The sequence below is a fragment of the Neolamprologus multifasciatus genome, chromosome 6 (assembly GCF_963576455.1).
Source record: "Neolamprologus multifasciatus chromosome 6, fNeoMul1.2, whole genome shotgun sequence".
Classification (NCBI taxonomy): domain Eukaryota; kingdom Metazoa; phylum Chordata; class Actinopteri; order Cichliformes; family Cichlidae; genus Neolamprologus; species Neolamprologus multifasciatus.
Genome location: NC_140444.1, coordinates 12652313 through 12670154, shown reverse-complemented (window position 1 = coordinate 12670154; position 17842 = coordinate 12652313). Strand labels below are relative to the sequence as shown.

The window sequence follows — 17842 nt, the reverse complement described above, 5'->3', positions numbered from 1 at the left end:
TGGGGTCTTTAACTCACAATATAACATACTTGAGTCAAAATTTGTTGACTGTTTAAGTGGTGCCACATGAATAAAACTGAACAGATCTAAAGAAGATGTTCCTGAACTTTGGGTTTATTCGAACAGGACGGATGGATAACCACAGGACTTTTCCCCATATGATAACTAAAACACAAAATAAATTAAGACAGATTACTGTCCCAAACTTAAAGATATAAGTGTATTTACTGGACTTGTTTTGTCAGTGAGGAGCAAAGTACAATAAGAAGTGCTTATTCTGATGAAAAGTTAAACTGTAAACAGCAGCGTAGTGAATAAGGATCTGTGTCCACGAATCCTCAGCAGTGACAACACTTAAACATCATAGTTCAAATTCCTTAATGCACACCTTTTTCTCCACGGTGTTCAAATGCTCTTAGCTGTTTAAGTAGAGTAAAAAGTCTGACATATTTCATGACCATTAAATGTTAGACAAGGCTCTGAAAACAAGGTTACGGTTACAAACAAAAACCTCTGCTTGTGCGCACAGACCCTAAATCACAACAAATAAGACAATAGTAAGACAAATTACTACAAAGTCTTGTTACCACTCTTCATATACCAGTGTGACAAAGTCCTGAATGCAGCCTGCATGTTACTACATCAAGGTCCATCTGAGCTTTAAATAAAATACACTCAGCTTTTCCTTGGATTTTCAGAGTTGCTCAGTTCATACAGGAACTGCAGCAGTCGGGGTTAACGTGTCGCTGTGTTGCTCCTCCATGTCAGCCATTGAGACTAGTTGCAATTTATTCTGAGGAAAAAAAGAGAAACAACAAGACATCTTTAAAAAGTTTGTATTTTTATAATTTTTTTTACCTAGAACATAAACAACATAAACAAAAAAAAGATTAGGGCTGTGCGATATGACGATATATATCAGATGACGATATAAAAATGAAAGAAAGCACCCCCAAAGATTTCTTACTTTTTTAACAATATTTGCTGTTTGTGTGAAACACTACTAAAAATATAAAAAGCATACAGTACTTGGTTGAGACGTAACATCCCCCCCCTCCCCTCCCATAATGGTTTGTTCCAGCTCGCCTCTCCCCTACTTTGGCTCTAGCGCCGTTGCTAGAGCGATGGTGGCTCAGCGGAGCAGAGGTGTAAGTGCCTGGCTTAAAACAGGACATACTAGCTACATTTAACCTACAGTTACTCTTTATATAGTTAGATAGGAGTCAGACCATGAAAACATTACACCCAGGTAACCTGCAGTGTTGAAAACGTGTTTTCCGACAATGTTTGCTACCCTACAATCCGTCCTGCTCTGTAGTAAAATCAGCAACATTTGACCGTCCTTTGCTCCCATTGAAATGTATACAGCCTATTTAAAATCTAAAACTTAAAATTGTCCGTAGCCTACTGTTTTTACCACTGTCCTGTTTTAAATGGATACTAACTAGCTAACTGACTGGATGCCCATTAACCTTATAACTCCTGTTGTGTGTGTGTGTGTGTGTGTGTGTGTGTGTGTGTGTGTGTGTGTGTGTGTGTGTGTGTGTGTGTGTGTTTGTGTACAGAGAGACAGCCAGGTTCATAATGGATATAAGCAAGTTTTGTCAAAAAAAGGAGCCACATTCAGGTAAAAGTTTAAAATCAAATGATCCGTCAATCAAGAATAATGTTGGATGAGTGTTTCAATATTGATCTTTTATTAGATGTTCATGTGGTTTGGTTATTTGCCTTTTGGTTGAAAGTACACTGAGAGAGGACTTTTTGTTAGTGATCTTAATAGTATTTCTTTCATATTAATGTAATTTTTCATCTAATTGAATACAATCTATTTGTTTATGATTGTCAGTCCAAAGAAGGAGAGAGGAAAGAGGGAACGTGAGGAGAAAGTACAAGGTCAGGAAGAACCAGGTAAGAAAACAGACAGGGAATTCAAATGCTCTTAGCTGTTTAAGTAGAGTAAAAAGTCTGACATATTTCATGACCATTAAATGTTAGACAAGGCTCTGAAAACAAGGTTACGGTTACAAACAAAAACCTCTGCTTGTGCGCACAGACCCTAAATCACAACAAATAAGACAATAGTGAGACAATACCAGTAATAAATACTCAGAAAGAAAATGGCAGCCGTTTAAACTAATGTCTAAATGTGTATAGTTTCACGCACCGGTGAAAACACTCGACTCCAGGTACACGACACTCAACTGAAAAACTTCACATAAGTCGAGTTGGCCGAGAATCACAGAATTTACAGAAAATGCACTATTTTGTGATATATATCGTTATCAGGAGAGATATGTTTTATATTGGGATATGAGATTTTGGTCATATCACACAGCCCTACAAAGGATTATAATTCACGTAGAGTTGCATACACATAACACCATTCTGTTGCAACAAAAGCAGTTTATAATTAAAGTAACATACATACCTTGAAAAACTAAATCAACCACAACATTAAACTCACCTTGTTCTGTAGAGAAGGTGATCAGGGTTTTTCTTCATTTCCTGAGACCAGCTGCTCTGGATCATCACCAGTTTGTATCTTCATCTTTTTTTTCACTCGGGGAAGTCTTTCCTTTTCTTGGCCATTGCTCTGCACTGGAAAACCAAAGTGTGTGATCAAAGGTGAAATAAGGGATATTTTTATGTCTGTGAAGGTTCTCAGTCATCCAGGTCATCGTAGTCAAAGGAGCTTATAAAGAAAAGCGTCTGGACTTCTTTAAGTTGCTTGAAGGCGTTTCACCTCTCATCCGAGAAGCTTCTTCAGTTCTAAGGTCAAATGGTGGCGAGTCCCAGATTTAAACCTAGTGTGAGTGTCCCCCCGAGACCCACACCCAGTTTCACACCTTGGCTCAGGTGATTTTTCTTTTCTTTTTTTTTTTTTGCCTGTCCCGTTTGGCTCTTTTGCCATCAGAATTATTGTCTAAAGGCGAAGAAAGATGCCCAACGGATTTACTTTACCAAATTGACCATTCCAGCCTTGCCGTAATGGTCCATTTGATTCACCTTTTATTGTTTATTTTATTTTCACTTGCTGAATACGGGACAGACTTGACTGGGGGAAAGAAAGGGGAGAAAGAAAGACGGAAAGAAAAACAGCTGAGAAGAGGGACGGGAGAGAAGGGCAAAAAACAAAAACCAACAGAATAAGCAGACAAAAAAAAAGGTAGGAGCCAAAAAGGGTGTAGTTTGTGTGTGTGATCACCCGTGTGTACACCTGTGAGCATGGACGCGCTTGTTTTTTAAAAGGTTCCTTCATGTAATGATCTGCTAGAGGGTGTGGGGGGCCACAGCCCCCTCCTCCAGGGCATGAAGCAGGTATGGTGGAGATCAAAACTCCAGACATCCAGAGGCCCCCAGAACACAAGAGACCAAGGAAGACCAACAGAGGGGCAGCCGCGCCACTATCCCAGAAAGAGCTGAGGAGAGTCCCAGATGAGGGGTCACTCAGCAGCTGCGGAGCAGAAGCCGGGGGGGTTGCAGTGACGTGCCCGTGAGCTCCGCTGGCAGCCAGCTGTGCCTGAGTGATCGAGCCCCAGGCTGAGATGATGGGGGCACCCCACCTCCGAAGTGGCCCGAGCGAGCCCCAGGCTCCAGGCCCCGATAAGCAGCCACCAAGGAGTGAGCCGGTGTGTACTGTGAAATTAGTATTTTAAATTAGGCTATCTTATACCCATAGTCAAGGTAGATGAATTATGTTAAACAGCTGTAGAACATAAATGTATTCCTTAGTCTAGGATGTGTGCAAAATATGTAACTTAGTTTCCTTATACTTTGAGGTTAAAGAATATGACCCCCTTTGCAGTATATTCTTATAGTATGGTTAGACCAAATGTCTCAGTATATTTTGTTAGTAGGATAGACAAAAGTTCAAGTATATCTCTGGGGATTAAAAGAATGTGACCATCCTTTGGGTTCTGTTAGACAAGTGGGCGCCACCATTTATCTGCTGTGAATGTTTTACACTGTTTTCTTGTCATGTCAGACTGCTTAAATCATTCTCTGAGAATGTTGTGTGCAAAAGACCTTGTGCCGATAATAGCAGAAACAGACCACATTCTGTGCCCCCACCCTTGTAGGAGGTAGAAAGACAGGGAGCCCGAGGTCATAACTTAGGCGCCACGACAGATAAGAGAGTGTGAATGTTTAGGTTTACGACCAGGTGGGGGCTAGAGGAAAGTATAAGAAGCTGTGTAACACATCGCCATTTGGAGACTTGCTGTGACCCTCTCTGCATCTCTCCCCATCATGATGGTTGTTATGCTCAGTGTGTGAAAATTGTATGGAAATAAAGGATTGTTGATTGAGCATTTATACACCGAGTAAGTGTCCTTCCTTCAGCCCTTCAGATTCAAAGAACTGGGTGAATTCAACAGTACCTGGACGCCCATCCCCGGACACAAAGAACCACCAACGCACCGATGTCTGAGGGCGTCTGCCACTGGTAGGGGAAGTGGTGGGGGAGATAGGCCTCCATACCTTGGAGGACCTGGGATGTCCCCAGAGAGGTGGCGTCTGATACCCGACCTGACATATGGACACAGACAAACAGGCACACACAGATACAAACATCCATTCCCACCCTCATGCTCTCATATGCAATTAATCAACACTCACCCAACGTGGAGACAGACATAAAGAGACACTGTACACACAATCACACTCCCCAAGCGTACTCTAAGCCCCAGGTCTAGGTACCCTTGCCCCTGGAGGGGGAAACTGCACCCAGACCCAGGTGGTGTTATCCTTTTCCCTGGGGTGGGGAGAAGCAGACCGCCCCGACTCCGCAGCAGCAGGGAGGCCCCACATTCCAGACCCCAGTCGGACGGCCAACTTCTCCTCCTAGCCCCCCGTTTCAGCAAGCCGCAGAGAATGTGGGTGTGTGAAGACTCCAAACCTCCCTCCGCCCGCTCATATGTAGTGTTGATACATGTGTGTTCTAAGGTGCCTTTAAAACCCAGGAGGGCATGGAGCTACCTGCCAGAGAGCAGCAGGTAAGCGCATAGCCCCTCCTGCTAGCCCTCAATGTCTACGTGTATTTTGAATTGAGCGGTGGGCAACGACGCCAGAGGTGAGGTTGTACAGCCTGATAGTCTTTTGGATTCCGTGTAGCGTGCCCACCCCCAAGATCCTATATGTATGTGTTATGAGAGTGTGAGTAATGTGAATGTCTAAGTTGTGAGATAAAATTGAGGCACAGGCAGCCAGAAGGGGACAGAGGGGGGGATGCCTCCCCTGCACCCTGGTGACACACCTTTACCCCAAGGCCCTGCATGTGTGGGTGATTGTGGTGGAGCGGGAAGAGGGAGGCAGCTGGAGATGGGGAGGGAAGGAAGGGAGGGGCAAGTGACCCCTCCCTGGGGCCATCTCCCCCGCTGACCCCAGTAGGCACCCCCATACTCTGCAACCCGCCAGGGAAAGGGGGCCCAGGCCCATCTGGACCGGGGCCTAGTACAGCAGCGCCGCCTGGCCCCACAGAGCCCGGGAGAGCCCACCCGACCCCACCACAGAGAAAACTGCACCCACCCCATCATCCACTCATCTTCCAGACTACACAAGACAATAGACGCCCAGGCTGAGATCTTCCTCCACCTCTCCTGTATCTCCCCCTTCTGCAGAGTGAGTTCCTGAAGAGAGGAGAGCTACTGCAAGATGTAACAACCTCCCCCACCAGTGGAAGAGCCCCCCAGGTGGTTCGATGCACCGGTGGCTCGATGCACCGGCGGCACCCTGCGCCAGGACTGGGCCCCCATACACCCACCCGCCCACAACCCCGGCAACACACCAACCAGGACCCAAGCCCCGGAGGCCCGGCCAGGGCCCCAGCCCAGAGACGGAGTGCCCACAGATTTAAATTCAGAATTAATAGAATGTTTACATTTTTTTTTACATGAATGTAGCTGAATAACTAACACGTAGAACAGTACATATATCACAGATCACTGATGATACTCTGTGCCTTAATTACCTTGATATTCATAGATGGCTGTGGAGTTTCTTCATGAGCTGGATGTGCCGTTCTTCAAAGTTGCGTCCTGCGATGCAAACAACTTCCCATATCTGGAAAAGACAGCCAGAAAAGGTACAGGCCTTTGTTGTATTACACCTCAACAGCACTCTTGCCTCAATGTTAAGGAAACGTGAAACTGACGGTGTGCAGTGAACACTGTGTAACAAGGTGGGTGTGGTCCTTAGTAAAAAAAAAAAAAAAAAAAAAGAACGAAAAGAAAAATGAGAAACTGCATGGACAGGTATAAAAGTGGGCAGGATTAAAAGTGTAACAACGGCGATAAATTTCAAACAATAGCAATGGTCTCCTTCACAGGTTCTCCAGTTTTTAAGCTATTTGTGGCTATTTTTTATTCAATTATTGATTCAGTTCATCAGTGTAAAATCAGTGAGCTGATGTCATGCATGAGAATGTGTCTCTACAAGCTGAAGGAAAAAAAAATGCCTGGCCATAGATGCTAATTTGAGTGTTTGTGTGTGTGTACCCCGGCCCACGGCGCTCCACATACATACATGTGCATGCGCACAAACGCACGCACGCACGCACACACACGCACACAGACACACAGTCTCTGTTCTTACCAGAAGTTTGTTTGCTATAATTTATTTATTGCTTAAAATATTGACAACATTTAATAATAAGTTAAATGTAGAATATAAATGATATCATTAGTTTAACCCTCCTCAGATTATTGACATTGCATCACGAAACACTCTACAATACAAACAACAATCAAAGCAGAAACTTACTGTAAAGCTGGGCATACACTGTGCGATTTTTTTCAGTCGCGTTATTCAGCTTCTGCTCAAACTGCACGATTGACTCGCAGAGGTTATAAGTTCGTAGGTCACGATGCAGGGTCTCACACTATACGGCCCGATACTCTGATGCGACCTGAGTGCTCACACTGTGCGTCCATAAAATGAAGGTTATAACAGAAAATCTGTCGCTCGCTCTCCCTCTCCTCCCTGTCTGTCTTTCACTCACACAGACACGCACACCACCAGTACCGGTTTTTGATACGTGCGACACGGGCGGTTGCCCGGGGCGGCATCGTGGTGAGGGGCGGCATCACCTAGCCCAGGGGTCGGCCGCATGGGGCTCTTTAGTCTTTATTTTGCGGCTCCGGGTGGTTTGGGAAAATAAATTAGAAATATTTAGCTGAAGTGTATTTTATTTGTGTTTAGTTCTTTTTTTAACTTGTAGTTCTAAATTGGAAGATTATTGTGATTTTGAAATATAAAAATAAAATTATATCTTATTATTTTTTCATCACTCAAAATAAGCGTCACACTCGAGGAAGCCGGTATACCCGCCGAAACGCCGTGCATTTATCGAGACTTTCGACCCCAGGTAGGCCAATTATGGATCTTCGGATCCACATTATGTCAGCAGCTGTTCTCCACCGTGAACTATGTTAAAAACAAACACCACTCACGCCTCACAGATGACAGCTTACAGTCCTGCCTAAAGATGAAAGCCCCGATTTGCAGATGCTGTGCGCAGAGGTTCGGGACCATAAGTCTTATTCAATTCAATTCAATTCAATTTTATTTATATAGCGCCAAATCACAACAAAAGTCGCCTCAAGGCGCTTCATAATTATTATTGTAAACATATCACGACAGACCCGATGATGTTTGCATGAACATGCTTTTCAGCATCTCTTTATTGACCACTTTTCACACACGGTTGCTGTAAGCATACAGCTGGCTGTAGCTTTTCAGCTCACAGCCCGACAACAGAACAGCAGAGAGAGCACAGACTTTAAGGCGGCAAGGCGCGATTGCGGGTGCCGCTCAGGTGCGTCCGACTCCCCTGCAGCGGCACTGCAGACTACGCCCCGCCACACACATTAACCAGGTAAAATACATATTTAGGCAGAATTTTGCAAATATCTATTTTTTTTTTCAGCAGCATAGTGCTTTTTTCCAATTACTTTTTAAAAGTCAGGTCAATCCCCCAACCCGAGGATCACCACAACATAATAGACCTACACCTTAGTGCACAGATTCACTTTGTCTAGGGTTTATTTCTGGGATTTCGCACAAGCCGGGATTCAAATCATGAATACATAATGGGCTTGGATTTACAACATATATGAATGAAATGTGCTCTATTTGGAAGCAGCAGGGCCCCTCCCCTTTCGACGGGTTGTGTGTGAGACTTTAAATCATCAAACTATAAAATATAAATTTTAAATTGTTATGGATCCCTTTACCCCTAGTCCTAAAGTGTATATTTATTTTCTTACTCTTCTTGTATTTATTGTTTGTTTACTTGCACTGTTGTAACTGAAGCCTCGTCGTCTCGTCTCTCTATATACTGTACTGTAGCGGAGATGACAATAAAGTTTACTTTGACTTCAGCAGTAAGCAGGCGCACCGAGGGCTCTCGCGCTCACTTTTCCCGTATAGAATTTCGAAAAAACATCGGTGCAAATTATAAGTCTGTATTATAATGTCTGGTGTTTTCGTGTTTGTTGGTTTGTTTTTATTTTATTTTATTTTGCGAGTTGGCTATTAGATGCTGCTCCAGCCAGCCAGAGAATCCCCCGCCGCCCCGCCCTCTCCTCCCTGTGCCGCAAGCAGCAGGCGCACCTCGCAAACGGAGGGCGCCCTTACTCCCAGCAAATGGGCGATAGAAAACCGATCGGTGCCTATGCCATCCCCAGTATGCGTTGGCATACTGGGGATGGCATGAGCATGAGTACGAGCAATTATTATTATTATTATTATTATTTGCCGATGCCGTGATGCCGCCCCCCACCACAATGCTGCCCTGGGCAACCGCCCGTGTTGCCCGTATCTAAAACGGCTACTGGGCGGCATCACTAGAAGGAGCCAGCTCTTCCGGCTCTTCCGGCTCCAAACCGGCTCTTCAGGTAGTTTGGTTGCTTTAATTAATTTATTATTAACAACAATATAAAATTAAGCACAAAAGGAATTACTAATGTAAAACAAGTGGTTTTATTTATATATGTTTATTAGGGGTGCAACGATACTCGTATCGATATCGAACCGTTCGATACAGTGCTTTCGGTTCAGTACGCATATGTATCGAACGATACAACATTTTTAATTTATTTTATCAACTTTCCTTCTGACGATGCTGTCTGTGTTGAGCGCTCAGTGGATCTGCGCTCGACAGTGCAGCCTAGGCGGAGTAGTCAAACACAGATTCACTGAGCGCAGGGCAAGCTAGCTAGACAGAAGTTAAGCTCTTGCAACATGGCAAATTGAACCTCCCCCACCCTCATTCAGATCTGGCGTTTGGAACTATTTTGGTTTTTATGTGAAGTATGACCCTGAAGGTAAGCGTGTCATGGACAAAAGTAAAACAGTATGTTGGATGTGCCAGCAATGCTCAATTGGTGGGAACTAGTGTGTTAGCGCAGTTAGCTCGTTAATGTGTTGTCTTCCAGCCCCACTCATGAGGCGATCCGCGGTAGCTCGTTAACGGAGATTTGCCGTGTTGTGACCTTAACGTCATTTCAGATTAACGCTGACAGCACTAGTGGGAACACAACCAATATGACTGCACATTTACTCCTACATCATCCTAGTGCAAAGACAAGTGGAAGCAGACAAAAACAAGCACGCATGCTACAAACTTTACCCGAGTCATTTAGACAGCCGTTAGCACATGATTCTCCTTATGGGGACCTGATATGTTTAATATGCTGCTGAGAATATAGCCCAGAAGAAGCGTATAGTATAGCTTTTATTTTGGAAAGAGACATTTCTCCATAATAAACTCTCTTTTCCAAAGATGAGTGATTCCTCAATCAGATACAGGGCTCGCAAAATCGCTAGCCCGACGTCCTGGGGCTTTTTTCCAGTCGGGCTACCAAAATCTATCTCTGCCCTGCCCGTCGGCCTATCGTAGGAAGGAAAAATATATGTCAATGCTTTTGCATTCTTTCGGAAATGTAGCTGGGTAATTATGTCATTGGCATCGGCCACTGTCAATATGTGACATACTGAAATCACGTTTGAATTTGCGCTTGTTTTTTGCTTTCACTTTGCAATCGCGTGAACTGTGTATAGAAAGCGACAGTACTGATTGGTGAGTGATGATAATTTGCGCACCAATTCCTCTGACATCGTCTTATCAATCGTTAGCTTACTATGCAAACATGACAAGTGAAATCTCCTGCAGCTTAAACATGTGAGAGGTTGATCGCGCAGAGAATCGCTGAGCGTTATGTTAGTGCCTGTGTAAAAGCAGCAGGATATATATTTTAGTTCTGCTGAGCCAAATAAGACAGGTCAGGGTGAAGAAGTGACAAAACGGAAAGGTTATGACAAGTCAGACTATAAGGCAAAAAGAAAGTGCAGCTTTATGGTTTCATGGACAAAAGAATTTCTGTGGCTGCAATATGACGAGCTAAATAACCAGGGCTGCACATAAGTGGTCCGCAGGTGCGCATTTGCTGTCAAAATAAAAACCCGCACAAGATAAGAAGTTGCAACGCGTGTTTGCGTACATAAGATTTTCAGGAGGAGGACAGACATTTGTTTAGAACTCTTAAAGATGTCGAAGAAGCTCCTTTAAGCAATTACTGTGATGTTCCTCCACCTCCAAAGAAATGTCAGAAGGAGTCCGAACCACAAAAGAAGCACGTATTCTCGGAAAAGTGGTTGCAGGAGGTGAGCTGGCTTCAAACAAATGATGAACGCACAGAGATGTGGTGCAGAATGTGCCGTGAAAATTTAATAAATGACAAATTAATAAAAAGGCATGAACATTTTTTTTGTATCGAAAAAATATCGAACCGTGACACCAATGTATCGAACCGAACCGAACCGTGAATTTTGTTGTATCGTTGCACCCCTAATGTTTATATATAAATATATGCGGTGGCCCCTAGAGACAAAGCATGCACTAAGTCCAAAGCACATCCAAACTCCAAAACACATTTCTAGCGTTAACTGAACTTAACAGAGCTACCTAGATCACTTAAATTACACAATTGAAAGCATATGTGTATTGTTTGTGTATTTATACACAAGTACTCTTATATATTGAAATAATTTTTAAAAAAAAGTTCATTTACCTGTTACTACCACACACCAAATCTGGTCATTGGTATTTCCTGGCTTGTGTAGCCACTAAGTAACAAAAGCTCAAAACTGCGCCTAGCATTCGGGAACACTTCTGTTTTCTTTTGTACTTGTTTTGGAGTTTGTACGTGCTTCTGAGTTTGTACTGTTTTGTCTCTAGGGGCCACCGTAAATATACCTTTATTTATTCACTCCACATAAAATGTAACAAATAAATCATATAATACAAAAACCAACTATTCACATTTCAACTTTTAACTATTTAAATTTTCAGCTTTTTCCTTTTAAACAAATTTAAAGTGAAACAACACAAAACACTGCAAACCACAACACAATTAAATATAAATTAAAATATGAAAACAGAAAGAAGATGTAGCTATATTCTCTGTCATATGGGCCTGCATTAATAAACTTTCTGAATCCTTTATCATCTGCAACTGAAAATAGTTGTGGATAATTACTATACCTTTCTTATGTGTCTAATGTGCTTCGGAGTGAAGCATAAAAAAGTGTGAGAGAGAGGGTGAGAGAAAAAAAAAAACAGGGCTCGTGATAAGGAGCCGGCTCGCGTCGTTCCCTTCAAAGTTCCGGCTCTAAGAGCCATTTCATTCGCGACTGACACATCACTAGTAACACCCTCACGACGGTCGTGAGGAAGCGATTGATGATCGGTAGCTGGTCGTGAGGTGTTAATCGCTTCTCATTACCCCACGTATACTACACGATGCACAACGCACGATGAAGGCCAAAATCGGGCTGATCACCAAAACGCTCGCACGACTCAAAAATCGGCCCAAATGGGCCAAAAATCAAACAGTGTAAGCCCAGCATAACACGACTAAAAAAAAAATCGCACAGTCTATGCCCAGCTTTACTTTGATAACATCCCGTGGCTCAAGAGTTGGCAGTTCGTCTTGTAATCGGAGGTTGCCGGTTCGAGCCCCGACTCGGACAGTCTCGGTCGTTGTGTCCTTGGGCAAGACACTTCACCTACCGCCTACTGGTGTTGGCCAGAGGGGCCGATGGCACGATATGGCAGCCTTGCTTTTGTCAGTCTGCCCCAGGGCAGTTGTGGCTACAACTGTAGCTTGCCTTCGCCAGTGTGTGAATGTGAGAGTGAATGAATAGTGGAATTGTAAAGCGCTTTGAGGGTCCCGAAAAGCACTATATAAATGCAATCCATTATTATTATTATCCAATTTTTTCAGTCTGTTGGGTTATGTATATATCAAATCTATCAATGTCAGGGCGACCAATGGTGGTATCCACTGGGATGCAGTCCATGAAAACCATACGTCGTGTCTACAAGACAGTAAAGGAGCACAACCAGAAATTTACTCTCCTGCAGTGCACCAGCGCCTACCCTCTGGATCCTAAAGATGTCAACCTCAGTGTGATCAGGGTAAGATGAATGAACATCATCATCATCTCCTCTGGGTCAACTATGGTGAAATAATCAATATGCCCCTATCCCCCACTTTTTTTTACATTTTTTAGTACAGTAATTCATTCTGACTGTGTGTTCTGCCTTTGTTTTGTCTAATTTAGTTTACATGTTAAAAAGATACCCACCCTGTGAACTTGACTCTTTAGTTTCCACTGCCATTTTAGGATTGATTTTCCACTTCAGATTTTATAATTACTGGGATGTATCAGACATGACTCCCTTGTAGAACATCACACAGATCCAATTTGTAACCAGTGTTAACACTTACAGGTACATAATTGTTCAACTTTATTTTTTAGTTAGACTGGTAGACAGTGAAAAACATCCTTTCAGGATCACGATGGACATTCCCAAAAGAGGCAGAAACAATATGAAATGTAATTGAAAATATTTTTGCATTGTTTCTCACATATGATTGTATAAGACCACTGTGTAATCAATTTATTTCAACAAAGTAACTGTATTCTGAATATCACCTTTTGAAATAGTAACTGTAACTGAATACAGTTACTCGTATTTTGTATTTTAAATACGTAACACCGGTACATATATTCCATTACTCCCCAACACTGTTGACAGATGATGTTGACAAACTACATTAATGTTTTTCACAGATGCTTAGCACATAATTATTAACATATATCATGAATGAAAGCTTCATTGCCGTAGTATACAGAGGATACAAATGGCCAGTGCACCGGGCATTTCATGGCACATTATTATAAACCATAGCAGTTTTATAGTACACAACAGCTAGCTGAACAATTACTTTCAAATCCAGCCCCTAAATGATATATGATTTTACAGTATCATATAACATGATCACAAAGTAGGTGTTGATTCTGGAGCAAAGACACCTGTCAATGAAAACCAGTGATTGTGTTGGGCAATACAAGACATTTGACATTTTTTTAAAGAAATACCAGGAGGAATTTCCAGATGTTCCAATTGGATATTCTGGTCATGAGAAAGGGATCTACATCACTGTGGCTGCCGTGGCGATGGGAGCAAAAGTTGTGGAACGCCATGTGACCCTGGATAAGACCTGGAAGGGAAATGACCATGAGGCATCCCTGGAGCCCTCCGAGCTGGTGGAGCTGGTCCGAGCAATACGACTGGTGGAAACAGCAATGGGGTCACCAGTCAAGCAAATGTTACCATGCGAGAAGACCTGCCATGATAAGGTCAGTTTGAGTCATTTGACTTGAGTTTTGAAATTCTATCATGTCATAACACTATCAAACCAGTCATTGTTAACTGTGTTTACTTCCACCCTCTTCAGTTCACTGAACATCCATAGCTGTACAAATTTGCAAAACGTACATAAACTGGATTAAAATATATCTTTTATGTATTTATATTATTTTTCTACTCCAGTTGGGCAAGTCAGTCATTGCTAAGGTGAAAATCCCTAAAGGAACAGTGCTGAGTCTGGACATGTTTGCAGTGAAGGTTGGTGAGCCAAAGGGTATCCCTCCAGAACATATGCAGCAGCTCGTGGGCAAGAAGATCAAAGTGGACGTTGAAGAAGATGACAGCATCTTGGCAGACATGATAGAATAAAGGATCTTCCCAAACTATTGGGACAGAGAGGCAGGCAAATAGAGAAGGATAGAAAATAAAATAGAGTTACAAAGGCAGGTAGCTAGAAAATGGACAGATAATGATGTCATTTGTGAACAGAAAGGGATATGGTGCATTTAATGAGGGATAAGACAAATGTGAATATTATTGAACTTGAAACATATGTCTGGGTGAAGTTACATGGCAGTTATATGACCTTTATGTAATTTGAATAAATGTAAACACTATTTTCTGAAGGCCACCTCATGTAGGCAATATTCACACTACCAGCCTTGTCCAAATTGAGACATCTATCAGAGTTTCTCAACCAGTGATAAGATTCACATATTTGTCATACTAATCCAGTTTGACACAATTTCTCCCAATTATACAAAACACCTATATGCATGCAGTGCATGTGTCAGGAAAAATATTGTGAAATGATCTAGGGGACTTCATATACAATTTCTCTTAATCATCCAGGTGTCACATGTGGGGCTATAACTGTAATCAAATGTTTCTGTAATTTTAATACTTCAAATAAACAAGGCTTTAAAGAGCTCTGTATTCTTGATTGTTCATTAACAGTTTACAAATAACACTGAAATATTTCCTTTAACTAAATGAACTTTTTTGTTTACACTCACTTTTTCAAATAGATGCAAGTAAAATACAGCAATAAAATACAACAATAATACCTTTTAACAGTTGGTACAGTGTGGAGGAGTAATAATTAGCCATCCATCCGCTTCCGCTTATCCTGGATAAGCTGGAGTCTATCCCAGCCGTCATAGGGCGAGAGGCGGGGTACACCTTGGACAAGTCTCCAGTCCGTTGCAGGGCTAACACACAGAGACAGACAACCATTCACACCTATGGACAATTTAGATTAATCAATTAACCTATCCCCACAAACTGCATGTCTTTGGACGGTGGGAGGAAGCCTGAGTACCTGAGGAGAACCCATGCAAACATGGGGAGAACATGCAAACTCCACACAGAAAGAATTGAACTCAGTTGAACTCAGAATTGAACTTCTTGGTGAGCAGCAACAGTGCTAACCACTGTGCTGCCCCCAAACTTTACCAAATTACCAAAACAGAAAATGCTATTGCATGCTACATTTAGGCTGTTGATACAGTCTCATTTTGCGGCTACTCAGAAAATGACCTATGCTTTATTGTTTTCTTTTGGTGATTATATCACAGTGATTATATCGCATCTGCAGAAGCTTCTCAAACCTTCTATCAGATAGTCTGTACCTTTCAAAGAAAAGCACCAATCCACCTAAACTCAACAGCCATTCCACTGGTGCACTGGATGGAGTTGGAGTGTTGTATTTCATGTACATCCTTTTGAGATTTGGGAACAGATTCAGAATCTCAAGCTCATACACTGAGGGCTGGTTCTCAAATTCAAACAAGTCCATTTCGGCTGGGCTGGCTGGCCATTGGGACACATAAACATTGTCAGTTGCAGGAGCAACTTTATGACACTCTGCTGTGAGAAGTTCCTTCATCCTTCCTTCTTCCTTCACATGCTCTCTCCAACACTCATCTCTCAGTCAAGGAAGTTTAAAATTGGGACAAGTGGCGGCTGCGAGAAGTCCTTCTTAGCTATCCAGAACAGCATCAGAACAAGTCTCGATGGCCTGTAACATACAATATGATGCAACTAAGAATAACATTAATTTACTATATAATTAGCTGTTGTAATTATTTTGTAGGTTTTACTACCCTAAACCATCTTTTGTGCTCTCAATACTGTATGAGATTTAATTTTTGTTGAGGCTTCTGTTGATATTATGATTAATATTCATGATTAATGATGATCAATATCCCTGATATTTAACAAGGGGTGGATATTTAGTTTATTCTGTCTTATAATTGCACACACAGCTTAAAACAAAGTGTAACATCCGCCATGAATGGTCTAATAAATTCAACAAATCCACTCAAAGCAATCTTACCTTTACAATGACATCTGGAAGGCTGGCTGTTATTCTAGAGAGGTCATTTTTCAGTGCAAGTGTCTTTGACATCATGCTTGTGAGTATTGGTAGTGAAGCTCCATAGGTCACTCATCCACTTGTAAGATGTCCAGATTTACTGTCAGGGACTTCATCACAGTGCAGTACTCTTTCTAGAATTTGTACTTCCTTTCGGTAAGGCACTTAATTCTCATTTTTACACACAGAAGATTAAGTTAATTCAAGGGAATTGTGATGATTCTGGCAATGGCCCCAAAAGAGAATTCCACCTTTTGGATGTGGGTACCATTAGCTTCCTGCAGCTGACTTCCTCCACCTGTTCAGAGGCTAATGTTGATTGACATGCTTTAGGCCAAAGAGCAGAGCATTTTGCAATGCTACACCTATATACAGCCTTTTTGTCTGCACGGGAATTTAGATGTTTGTCAACTTGTTGAAATCAGATTTATTGTGTGCGATGAACATCTGTACTGTGGAGGGCGGCTAAACTGTGAATAACCAGATGAGGTTGAAAGAGCTTCTATGACATCAGTAAAAGTTGGTTCATCGTCATCACCTTTCCATAACCATAACTCACGAAGGTACACAGAAAAGACATGGATTATGCAGAAAAAGTAGAATTGGGCTGAAAGATCTATCGCTTTATCACCTATTCAGGTTGTAAATTGTGTTTTTAAAAAGTAACTAAGTTATTAATTACTTTTGAAAATAAGCAATCAGTAAAGTAACGGGATTACTTTTTTGGGGGAAGTAATTAGTTACTGATCACGTTTGTCAAGTAACTTGACCAACACTCATTAGCACTAAGGGAACACTGAATGACCTGGTGGGTTTTGTCCATAAAACTACTCATCTAAGATTACCACAAAGTAAAAGATCTTTCAGCAAAATTATGCAACATTTTAGGCACACTATACAAACATTACTGATGAGTGACTCATCAGTAATGTTTTCAGACCCCACGCCGTCTTTTGCTACTCAAGTTAAACATGATATATAAATCACTTAGATAACCTAAAAATGTTATTGTTTGGCTTTTTTCAGTGTTTTATTTATTCTTGAGTAAATCGGTTTGGCTGAGATTAAAGTTATAGTTTTCACACAGCTGAATAAATGTCAAACAGAAAACAGATTAAACAGAAGTGTGAGATGGTAGAGAATTTACTCCAATGTCCTGTTATATTTTATATAGCAAGGAGCCGACAGCTGAGTTTATTACAGCGGTGACGCAAATCTGAAGGCTAGACCGTCCCATTTCACAGCCTCACACTTCCAGCCTTCTCGGTCTTCAGAGGACCTGGCCTTCGCGGTCTACGTGGGCCAGGACCTCTGAATGCAGCCCCTGAATTGAGACACAGCTATAGTTACGGTCTAGCCTTTGAATATCAAGCCAAGAAAGAAATAAGTACCAAGTTTCCAAATACGCCGGTTTGTCCACTTGCAGGCCAAAGTGTCATGTTTGTTTTATTTTTGTAAAATGTATATTGTAAGATGTTTTAGTGTTGAAATATAATTTTATTGTACATTTATGTTCACCAGTTCTACATTATACCTGTGTATGTTAAAAGGAGTACAGTAAACATCTGTAAAGAAGAACTCTTGTGTCTCTCATGTATGTGTACAAACCAGCACAGGCATCTTTCTCACAGCCTCTGGCATGGATGAGGTACAAGAAAAAATTAATCCCGTGTGCAGCAAATTTCACTTCAACCCACAGAGGACAGTATGGTACTGAGTATTGATGCACTGCCATATTCCTTAAAGCT

At 42.0% G+C, this 17842-nt stretch overlaps 1 protein-coding gene and 1 pseudogene across 1 annotated transcript; one reads left to right on the top strand and one right to left on the bottom strand.

Annotated features, from left to right (window-relative positions):
* The first annotated feature begins 5982 nt into the window (after positions 1 to 5982).
* On the top strand, positions 5983 to 14651 carry LOC146516583 (N-acetylneuraminate-9-phosphate synthase-like). The gene is made up of 4 exons (XM_085162638.1): positions 5983 to 6082; positions 12324 to 12478; positions 13441 to 13707; positions 13901 to 14651. Exons 1-4 carry the CDS (start codon positions 5983 to 5985, stop codon positions 14084 to 14086), a joined length of 708 nt encoding a protein of 235 aa, XP_085018764.1. The 3' UTR covers positions 14087 to 14651.
* Positions 14038 to 16515, bottom strand: LOC146516582 (uncharacterized; annotated as a pseudogene).
* Positions 16516 to 17842: the final 1327 nt, after the last annotated feature.